General features: G+C 40.4%; 1 protein-coding gene across 1 annotated transcript; it reads left to right on the forward strand.

The window, feature by feature from the left end:
- Nucleotides 1-8,918: 8,918 nt before the first annotated feature.
- On the forward strand, nucleotides 8,919-11,288 carry LOC125375916 (piggyBac transposable element-derived protein 2-like). The gene is made up of 4 exons (XM_048386943.1): nucleotides 8,919-9,208; nucleotides 9,540-10,025; nucleotides 10,364-10,545; nucleotides 10,842-11,288. The coding sequence occupies exons 1-4, from the start codon at nucleotides 8,937-8,939 to the stop codon at nucleotides 11,174-11,176; spliced, it is 1,275 nt and encodes a 424-aa protein (XP_048242900.1). The 5' UTR covers nucleotides 8,919-8,936; the 3' UTR covers nucleotides 11,177-11,288.
- The last annotated feature ends 615 nt before the right edge of the window (nucleotides 11,289-11,903 follow it).

Genomic DNA, 11,903 nt, shown 5'->3' on the forward strand with positions numbered 1-11,903 from the left:
CTTGGTATGTTTTGCAAAAATCGTCATCTGCAAAGAAAAGAAGCTGTTTCCGGCTGATCTTTCCTCCTAGCATTTCCTAGTGCTAGCTGCTGCATCCGGCCAACACTACGCAGATACCAGGGGGAATGGCCACCTCCATCAATATCTGAAATGATATAATATACAGAACAACCTTGTATAAAATACCTTGGAAAACCCCTAGCATTTGATAGTGCTAGCTGCAACTTTTGCAAGCAAGTGTCAAATACCAGTGATTTAACCTCGGTTTCAACCAAATGTATTGAAGCATGCTGGAACTTGAGAGAGTTGAATTACCTTCCAACTTCCCACAGCATGTGCTAGTGCTAGTTCTCATTTTGTACCAGCACAGAACAGACGCAAGGGAAAGTCAAACAGACATGGCTTGGATTTTCTTCATGTGGAATACTCAGAAAGGTCGCCTTGATCAGTGACCATGTAAACCCCCAGCATGTGCTAGTGCTAGCCTTTCATCCAAGCATGCACAAAACAGATGCAGGACGCATACAGGGTCCATTTGCTTGCTGAGATTTCCAAACCTCTTCTTGCTACCATTACGGGAAATAGGATGAGTGTTACCAAGTAACCCCCAGCATACGCTAGTGCTAGTCATGTTTATCCAACAAGCACCAGGCACATGCAAGGAATCAAGTGGCATGCGTCCTGATTGGACTTCATTCTTCCTATGTTGTCTGTATTGCAATGGAAAGATACAACTGTCCATCAAACAAATGCATTCTAATAATATGGCCAACTTTCATGCCAGAGAGGAGACGCTGACACGATAATAAGCTGCACATGTCACTGCACATTGAGTGGTGTCCTACTGCAAGATGATCGCCTGACAAAAGCTGTTGATTGGGCCTATTATCTTAGCATGATGGCGAAGGATTAGTGTCCGGCACAGTGAAAAATTACATACTGTGCACACATTCAATCCACTTGGGGCTTTTCGTCATAGCAAACTGCAAAACCATACTATTTCCTTTTAGGGTGGAATCACTTAGTCCTCTTGGTATGTTTTGCAAAAATCGTCATCTGCAAAGAAAAGAAGCTGGTTCCGGCTGATCTTTCCTCCTAGCATTTGCTAGTGCTAGCTGCTGCATCCGGCCAACACTACGCAGATACCAGGGGGAATGGCCACCTCCATCAATATCTGAAATGATATAATATACAGAACAACCTTGTATAAAATACCTTGGAAAACCCCTAGCATTTGATAGTGCTAGCTGCAACTTTTGCAAGCAAGTGTCAAATACCAGCGATTTAACCTCGGTTTCAACCAAATGTATTGAAGCATGCTGGAACTTGAGAGACTTGAATTACCTTCCAACTTCCCCCAGCATATGCTAGTGCTAGTTCTCATTTTGTACCAGCACAGAACAGACGCAAGGGAAAGTCAAACAGACATGGCTTGGATTTTCTTCATGTGGAATACTCAGAAAGGTCGCCTTGATCAGTGACCATGTAAATCTCAAGTACGTGCTAGTGCTAGCCTTTCATCCAAGCATGCACAAAACAGAAGCAGGACGCATACAGGGTCCATTTGCTTGCTGAGATTTCCAAACCTCTTCTTGCTACCATTATGGGAAATAGGATGAGTGTTACCGAGTAACCCCCAGCATACGCTAGTGCTAGTCATGTTTATCCAACAAGCACCAGGCACATGCAAGGAATCAAGTGGCATGCGTCCTGATTGGACTTCATTCTTCCTATGTTGTCTGTATTGCAATGGAAAGATACAACTGTCCATCAAACAAATGCATTCTAATAATATGGCCAACTCTCATGACAGAGAGGAGACGCTGACACGGCAATAAGCTGCACATGTCACTGCACATTGAGTGGTGTCCTACTGCAAGATGATCGCCTGACAAAAGCTGTTAATTGGGCCTATTATCTTAGCATGATGGCGAAGGATTAGTGTCCGGCACAGTGAAAAATTACATACTGTGCACACATTCAATCCACTTGGGGCTTTTCGTCATAGCAAACTACAAAACCATACTATTTCCTTTTAGGGTGGAATCACTTAGTCCTCTTGGTATGTTTTGCAATAAACGTCATCTGCAAAGATAAGAAGCTGGTTCCGGCTGATCTTTCCTCCTAGCATTTGCTAGTGCTAGCTGCTGCATCCGGTCAACACTACGCAGATACCAGGGGGAATGGCCACCTCCATCAATATCTGAAATGATATAATATACAGAACAACCTTGCAGAAAATACCTTGGAAAACCCCTAGCATTTGATAGTGCTAGCTGCAACTTTTGCAAGCAAGTGTCAAATACCAGTGATTTAACCTCGGTTTCAACCAAATGTATTGAAGCATGCTGGAACTTGAGAGAGTTGAATTACCTTCCAACTTCCCCCAGCATATGCTAGTGCTAGTTCTCATTTTGTACCAGCACAGAACAGACGCAAGGGAAAGTCAAACAGACATGGCTTGGATTTTCTTCATGTGGAATACTCAGAAAGGTCGCCTTGATCAATGACCATGTAAACCCCCAGCATGTGCTAGTGCTAGCCTTTCATCCAAGCATGCACAAAACAGATGCAGGACGCATACAGGGTCCATTTGCTTGCTGAGATTTCCAAACCTCTTCTTGCTACCATTACGGGAAATAGGATGAGTGTTACCGAGTAACCCCCAGCATACGCTAGTGCTAGACATGTTTATCCAACAAGCACCAGGCACATGCAAGGAATCAAGTGGCATGCGTCCTGATTGGACTTCATTCTTCCTATGTTGTCTGTATTGCAATGGAAAGATACAACTGTCCATCAAACAAATGCATTCTAATAATATAGCCAACTCTCATGACAGAGAGGAGACGCTGACACGATAATAAGCTGCACATGTCACTGCACATTGAGTGGTGTCCTACTGCAAGATGATCGCCTGACAAAAGCTGTTGATTGGGCCTATTGTCTTAGCATGATGGCGAAGGATTAGTGTCCGGCACAGTGAAAAATTACATACTGTGCACACATTCAATCCACTTGGGGCTTTTCGTCATAGCAAACTACAAAACCATACTATTTCCTTTTCGGGTGGAATCACTTAGTCCTCTTGGTATGTTTTGCAAAAATCGTCATCTGCAAAGAAAAGAAGCTGTTTCCGGCTGATCTTTCCTCCTAGCATTTGCTAGTGCTAGCTGCTGCATCCGGCCAACACTACGCAGATACCAGGGGGAATGGCCACCTCCATCAATATCTGAAATGATATAATATACAGAACAACCTTGTATAAAATACCTTGGAAAACCCCTAGCATTTGATAGTGCTAGCTGCAACTTTTGCAAGCAAGTGTCAAATACCAGTGATTTAACCTCGGTTTCAACCAAATGTATTGAAGCATGCTGGAACTTGAGAGAGTTGAATTACCTTCCAACTTCCCACAGCATGTGCTAGTGCTAGTTCTCATTTTGTACCAGCACAGAACAGACGCAAGGGAAAGTCAAACAGACATGGCTTGGATTTTCTTCATGTGGAATACTCAGAAAGGTCGCCTTGATCAGTGACCATGTAAACCCCCAGCATGTGCTAGTGCTAGCCTTTCATCCAAGCATGCACAAAACAGATGCAGGACGCATACAGGGTCCATTTGCTTGCTGAGATTTCCAAACCTCTTCTTGCTACCATTACGGGAAATAGGATGAGTGTTACCGAGTAACCCCCAGCATACGCTAGTGCTAGTCATGTTTATCCAACAAGCACCAGGCACATGCAAGGAATCAAGTGGCATGCGTCCTGATTGGACTTCATTCTTCCTATGTTGTCTGTATTGCAATGGAAAGATACAACTGTCCATCAAACAAATGCATTCTAATAATATGGCCAACTTTCATGACAGAGAGGAGACGCTGACACGGCAATAAGCTGCACATGTCACTGCACATTGAGTGGTGTCCTACTGCAAGATGATCGCCTGACAAAAGCTGTTGATTGGGCCTATTATCTTAGCATGATGGCGAAGGATTAGTGTCCGGCACAGTGAAAAATTACATACTGTGCACACATTCAATCCACTTGGGGCTTTTCGTCATAGCAAACTGCAAAACCATACTATTTCCTTTTAGGGTGGAATCACTTAGTCCTCTTGGTATGTTTTGCAAAAATCGTCATCTGCAAAGAAAAGAAGCTGGTTCCGGCTGATCTTTCCTCCTAGCATTTGCTAGTGCTAGCTGCTGCATCCGGCCAACACTACGCAGATACCAGGGGGAATGGCCACCTCCATCAATATCTGAAATGATATAATATACAGAACAACCTTGTATAAAATACCTTGGAAAACCCCTAGCATTTGATAGTGCTAGCTGCAACTTTTGCAAGCAAGTGTCAAATACCAGCGATTTAACCTCGGTTTCAACCAAATGTATTGAAGCATGCTGGAACTTGAGAGACTTGAATTACCTTCCAACTTCCCCCAGCATATGCTAGTGCTAGTTCTCATTTTGTACCAGCACAGAACAGACGCAAGGGAAAGTCAAACAGACATGGCTTGGATTTTCTTCATGTGGAATACTCAGAAAGGTCGCCTTGATCAGTGACCATGTAAACCCCAAGTACGTGCTAGTGCTAGCCTTTCATCCAAGCATGCACAAAACAGAAGCAGGACGCATACAGGGTCCATTTGCTTGCTGAGATTTCCAAACCTCTTCTTGCTACCATTACGGGAAATAGGATGAGTGTTACCGAGTAACCCCCAGCATACGCTAGTGCTAGTCATGTTTATCCAACAAGCACCAGGCACATGCAAGGAATCAAGTGGCATGCGTCCTGATTGGACTTCATTCTTCCTATGTTGTCTGTATTGCAATGGAAAGATACAACTGTCCATCAAACAAATGCATTCTAATAATATGGCCAACTCTCATGACAGAGAGGAGACGCTGACACGGCAATAAGCTGCACATGTCACTGCACATTGAGTGGTGTCCTACTGCAAGATGATCGCCTGACATAAGCTGTTGATTGGGCCTATTATCTTAGCATGGTGGCGAAGGATTAGTGTCCGGCACAGTGAAAAATTACATACTGTGCACACATTCAATCCACTTGGGGCTTTTCGTCATAGCAAAGTACAAAACCATACTATTTCCTTTTAGGATGGAATCACTAGTCCTCTTGGTATGTTTTGCAATAAACGTCATCTGCAAAGAAAAGAAGCTGGTTCCGGCTGATCTTTCCTCCTAGCATTTGCTAGTGCTAGCTGCTGCATCCGGCCAACACTACGCAGATACCAGGGGGAATGGTCACCTCCATCAATATCTGAAATGATATAATATACAGAACAACCTTGCAGAAAATACCTTGGAAAACCCCTAGCATTTGATAGTGCTAGCTGCAACTTTTGCAAGCACGTGTCAAATACCAGCGATTTAACCCCCTGGATGCCATTTGGACATATATGTCCCTACACAAAACGCAGTTGCTGTGCCAGAGGGACATATATGTCCTTCTGAAACATCATGTTGAAAGAATTGAAATAAAATATTTTTGGATTACCCCAAGCCCATAGCAATTGCAACATCGCAAAAAGCAGTAAATTTCCAACACATCTGTGTCATTTTCACAACTCTACTGTCAATAAATAACGCATATGGAGTTAGTCATATTCCCCTTGTTTACACTTTCGTTCAAATGTGCCGCCATTGAAATATTTTTTCATTTCGAACAAATTGCACCGACTGATTGAAAATCCACATGCGAAGGAATGTTTGAAACCTTCATAAATATTTTGGTTAAAAGATTGAAAATGGTCAAATATCTACGCATCTATGTATTAATTAGCTAATGAAACCAACTAAATGCCCAGTTTATCGATGGTGAATGGAGTGTATATTATTTTTTTACAGTATTTGTTCAAGGCCTCGTTCATCACATTCATATCAAAGCGTATTCAAAAACATTCATACAGTTATACATACCTACTGACATCTGTAAAAAACAGTCTGTGTGAAAATGTGCCACTTCTCATATTCATACGTATACTTAGAAATTCCATTCATGCTTCCTAAACCTCAAATTCTGCAAAAACACAGAAAAGGTACCGCAACTTTTTAGCCGAAACTTAAAACAAAATGGCGACCGAAGTTGAAGGTCGCTTAGCGGTACTTTTCATGAGAGAAAAAAAGTCGAAAGTATGTCTCCCAGAAGAAACGAAAACGCACATGATAAACGTTGACACACCCTTTTGGGTCTGTGTTGTTCATGCTTTGTGACTGATTATATGTAAGTCACGTTTTCGTATGTTTAATGAGGCGTGTCAATTTATTAAAAGACGTTGAAAAGTAGGTTGGTAGCAACGGCACATAGGATCTTATGCAGTGTCGAATATATTTATAATTTATTGTTTTTTTTAGTATATAAACAAGAACTATTTGATGTTGAAGTATGAACGTGTAAATGTCAGTTAAAATTACTTGAATACCGGTCCCCGATGAATCTATATATTTATCATTAGTTCGTTTGTCTAAATATAAATAGCTAGCTCTTTGACAGTAGAATTCATTACTAAATTATTAATAATCTTTCGTTTAATTTAAGTATGTAAATTTTGTATTCATGCGGTTTGTTATTGTTAAATACCTTATTATTATTGCAAGACTAAGTTTTTTTATTTCACGAAAACAAATGAAGCTGTTACGGTTATCGACAGTTTGGTTTCAATCATCCACCATAACGGGGTTGGCAAGAGCGGCAAATTTCCGATTGTTCGTCTGGAACGAAATACCGTGACCCGCGACCTTTGACATGACACGTCACAGAGGTTACAGGTGCCCGAGTAAAACAAAACAAAGTTCGATGTTGAAATCACCAACAGTGTTAAATATGACATCCAATGTAAATATTTATACATTATATGCTTTAATCTTTATCTTCGTGCTTTGTTTATCGAATCAGCGCGATGAACACAAATCAAATATAAAAAACGTTCGCCTCCCGCCGAGAGCATGAATATTCATCGGGATAAAAATAGCCCCATGTGACAGACGACAACATTGTGATCGAAGCTGTCAACCAAGAAGGAATGTCTGTGGTGGGAATTGGCGACGACGATGATTTGGGGGAGTCGGACTTCGAGTCGGACATATCCGTCGATTCTCTCGATTCCGACTCCGAGTCCGACTCCCAGGAAGAGATAAGCGGTAAGTAACAGTAATTCATTTTCATTAATAATTGAGTAGGTGTACTGTCAGTGCCAAACCAATGGCGGGAATAGGAATTTGTTATGTTTTTGCAATTTTCGAAATTGTATGGCTAGATGTACTCTTGACAGTTGTGATGTTTCAAATGTTAAAAATATCTACCATACCATGATCGACATAGTAGAAACAGCCAACTTCCTTGTTTAGTATTTCATGAAATATGAATCTTAGAAATGATTTGAACATGTTGAAAGAAAGGCTCTCATGGTAGTGAAATTTTAACATGTCAATATGTGGCCTACACGTGCGTTTGCTAAAGTGCAGTATGCAGTAATATTAATGGAAAAATGTCTTTGTTAAAAATTAAATTTATCTTGAAGGACACACTAGTTCACACTTTGGACCTGAAGCCATATTTTTAAAGGAGTATAATGTGTCAGTCCTCATAAATCTGAAAGGTCTTACTTATTTTGAAATATTAAAAATAAATGAATATGTGTCATACATTTTAAATGTAAATTGTTATTGATATATCATTGAGGATGTAGATTAACATTTATTATAACTTACTAAGGGGAAAGGGGAGTGGCATTGCACCAAGTGACTGTTGTCCTTGCGCCAATGGTTTGGGGGGTCAGCGCACTGAACAAATGTTCCCTCACCGGGCAGGTAGCCCGGAGCCGCGGAAGCTATGGCCAATTTTTCTATGAAAATTTACCATCATTGTAAAGCTTTTGATTTCAGTTCTAACCCTGAAAATGTTTGTGTCATGATTACACAACTGTTTCCCTGTGACTACTCAAGGAAGCCCTTCATTTGTCATTAATAAATTCATGTGGTGCACATAATGATATGATTATCCTAATCTTATCTTTATCTAGTAGTAATGAAGAATAAGTCTTTCAACATGTTCAATCTGTACTGAAACTAAAAAGGTCAAAGGTTATACATATTAATTAAAAGCAAAATATTAGTCTTGATGAAAATAAAGTTGCCACATGATTATTGATACTGTGTTGTAAAATATGCACTGGATCTACAGGGTCTGAAAAAGTTCCTTCAATAAACTAAATATATGTCTATATGTCTATAGGTCTATGTGTATATATATAATATATTTTTATTTTTATTGAAATTTAAGATTGATAACAAACATAAAATACATTGGAGAAATGACAAACTTGCATGAAGCAATTTGCAAAATGGGAGTACACTCAAGGGAGAGGGACATTAACAAATCAAATTATCTCCCCTTGATCAATAAATTATAATAAAATATGAGTCAGCAGTTGCTGAGTTCCAGTTATGATAAAACATCCATGAAAATTTGCAAATGCAGCGATAGAAAAAAACATTTTAGTCCACCGGCGTTAGAAATTGGCACTAGTCCTGTAGTCCTCACCAAACTGCCCAATGGTAAAGGTATCCTAAGGACTAGTAGAAATTGGCCAATTTTAAGGTTTTGCTGTATGTTATCATTATGAGGACTAATGGACAAAAACTGTTAGTTTCTTCCCCTGTCCACTAGTCCATATATTATAATGATAACGTAAAGCAAAACCCTATAATAAGGAATCCTTTCCCTTAGCACTGTTATATGTGATTGTTATTAATAAGAAACATTATTTCAAATTTCAGATCATGAGGAAAACATGGAGAGTGAAGAAGAGGCAGGGGCCCAACCAATGGTCCGTGGCCCCTGGCTGCCCGTGCACTCTATCACCGCAGAGCAGGGCTCGGGCATGGAGACCCGTTGACCGGGAAGAAATGCGGGCATTTCTTGGACTCTTGTTGGCCATGGGTGTCGTCAGGAAGCCAACCATCGCTTCCTACTGGAATGAGGGGGACAAGAACTGGCTGGCATCAACACCTTCCTTCGGGGGGATCATGCCGAGGAATCGCTTCCAAGTCATCATGCGGTTCCTCCAATGCAACGACAACTCTGTTGCAGTGCCCCGAGGGCAGCCACATCACGACCCCCTCCACAAGATCAGGCCGGTTCTTGATCTTGTGAATGGATCATTCGCAAACTCTCATGGGTATGTTACCTTTTTCTTTCTCCATTCTGATATATCATATGAAAAGTATTTGAATACCATTCATTATGGCACTTATTTCTTGTTGCACTGATGTGAGGTTCTAATGAATTAATCACGGTAAATGACAATATGAAAATTACATATACCAAAAGTTATGGATTTGTTACATGTAAATTTTTATTGAAAACTTCTTAAGTAAAATATAAGATATAAGGATCTATACCAAAACGTCATCTTGACAGTAAATAAATAAGTTGTTATCCATAAATTGTGTCTATTTAGTCATCTATCAACTTCTAAGTAATGCATATCACACAATTTCTTTTTTCAGGCTGGCCCAGAGTGTTTGCGTTGATGAAAGGATGGTTGGCTTCAAAGGGCGACATCACCTTGTACAGTACATGGCCAACAAGAAAGCACACAGATGGGGGGTGAAGTTGTGGATCCTTGCCGAGGCGGGTACTGGCTACACCCATCAAGTTCGTATCTACAAGGGCCGGAACCTTGGAGGACCACCGCCCAAGGAAGGTCTTGGGCATAGTGTGGTCCTGGACTTGATGGAACCGCATCTCGACAAGGGCCACCACATCATCTGCGACAACTACTTCAGCAGTCCGTCTCTCTGCCATGCTCTATTTGACAGGGGGACATTCTGCACAGGAGTTGTCGCCGTCCGGAGGAAGGGAATGCCGAGCTCTTTCGTTGGGAAAAGACCACCTAGGGGCTCGACAATTGTGAGAAGACAGGGTCCACTGCTGGCAGTGCTCTTTTCAGACAGGAAGGTCTTCACAATCCTTTCTACCATGGGTAGTCCAAGGTAAATTCAAAATATTAAATATACTGCTCAATATCCTGTTCATTGTTCAGCAGCGTTAGAAACTAACAGTTTCAGTCCACTAGTCACATACTAATAACATAGAGCAAAACCCTTAAACTTTGTTAAAGAAGGCACATTTCTAATAGTCCTTATAGGACTAGTGCCAATTTATAATGCTGTTAAGTCAGTATGATTCCTACTCCAAGTGTCCATTTTCTTTCATACATGTTCGCTTTGATGAGTGTCAATTACTTTAAATTTCTCATAAAGATGAAAAGAATATAGAGATTCTATGTGCATGTTTCTGAAAAAATTAATATGAAATATTTTATTTACAGAATGGAGGATGGGCTTAACTCACGGGGCCGGTCTGTCACTCTCCCCTCAGTCGTTAGACTGTACAACACCCTAATGGGGGCAGTTGACCTTGGGGATCAACTCATTGGTGTCTATGATCCCCAAGTCCGCTCCGTGAAGCTGTGGAAGAAAGTTTTAATCAACTTTCTTCTCACAGCATCAGGTAAGAATTATTTTATTTATATGAAATTCAGAATAAAATAATTTGGTATCAAGGAATTTAGGAATAACTTATAATTCTAGACCTATGTCATTACTACCAACTATACGGTCATTATCCTGATAATATCAACCAATATGTAACAAATGGCATGAACTGAATACAATAACAGAATAATTTCGCATCTGGTACCACTTCCACTGTATTTTCATTGTACTGATTAATCAACGTGAACCTTATCTTCTGAACAGCTATTTCATAATGTTTGATTTTAATGTTTCATACTCATTTCATTTCAGTTAATGCCTATCAGACATTCTTGAACACCCATGGTAGAACGACCTCCCGTCTGGACTTCCACATGTCCCTTCTCCACTCACTCGTCGGGAACACTCAGGTGAAGAGGAGGACTGGCAGGCCCAGGACCCAGCCTCCTTCCCGACGACTGACTGGACGTCACTTCATAGAAGTGCTGCCTGAAGGGAAGAGGAAACAGTGTGTTCTCTGCAGAAAGAGACAGAGGTCCATCGATGGCTCTGCAGGAAAGGTCAGGACCTGGTGTCCTGACTGCCACGTTGGCCTCTGTGCACGCTGTTTCCGTCAGTATCACACAGCTGATCACATTGAAGAGTGAAAGGCTGTGTGTACTGGCATATGATGGAACATGACTCATGTTCCATCATATCAACCCTTCAAGCAGTTTCCCCATCTGTGTGCTTCATTGTAAATAACTAGTGAGTGAGTAGGACTTAAGCCGCACTTGCAATATTCCAGCAACATCGCAGCGAATCTTTGTAAATAGATGATAAATATATTGTATATATGTACTTATTGTAAATGTTTCATATGTGTGTATATATATTAAAGGATGTTTTTGTGAGAGAGTATGACATAACGCCGTATTTGCAATATAACAGCAATTTCATGGCGATTCATTGTAAATAGATCATTGTCTATTGTATATGATTATGTACTTATTGTAAAGGAGTGAGTTTGTTTTATGCCTCTTTTAGCAATATTGCCGCAAAAATATGGCAGTTTAAGGTACATATGTTCATATTATGTTCTCTATTTATTGTACATGTAATTATTGTGTGTATGTAAGGATCTGTTTATGAGTAGGACTTCCCACTGCATCTGCAATATTCCAGCAACATTGCAGCGAATCTTTGTAAATAGATGATAAATATATTGTATATATGTACTTATTGTAAATATTTCATGTGTGTATATATATTAAAGGATGTTTTTGTGAGAGAGTATGACCTAACGCCGTATTTGCAATATAACAGCAACATCATGGCGATTCATTGTAAATAGATCTTTGTCTATTGTATATGATTATGTACTTATTGTAAATG

This window comes from Haliotis rufescens, unplaced genomic scaffold (assembly GCF_023055435.1).
Source record: "Haliotis rufescens isolate VD_foot unplaced genomic scaffold, xgHalRufe1.0.p SCAF_62, whole genome shotgun sequence".
NCBI classification, from domain to species: Eukaryota; Metazoa; Mollusca; class Gastropoda; order Lepetellida; family Haliotidae; genus Haliotis; species Haliotis rufescens.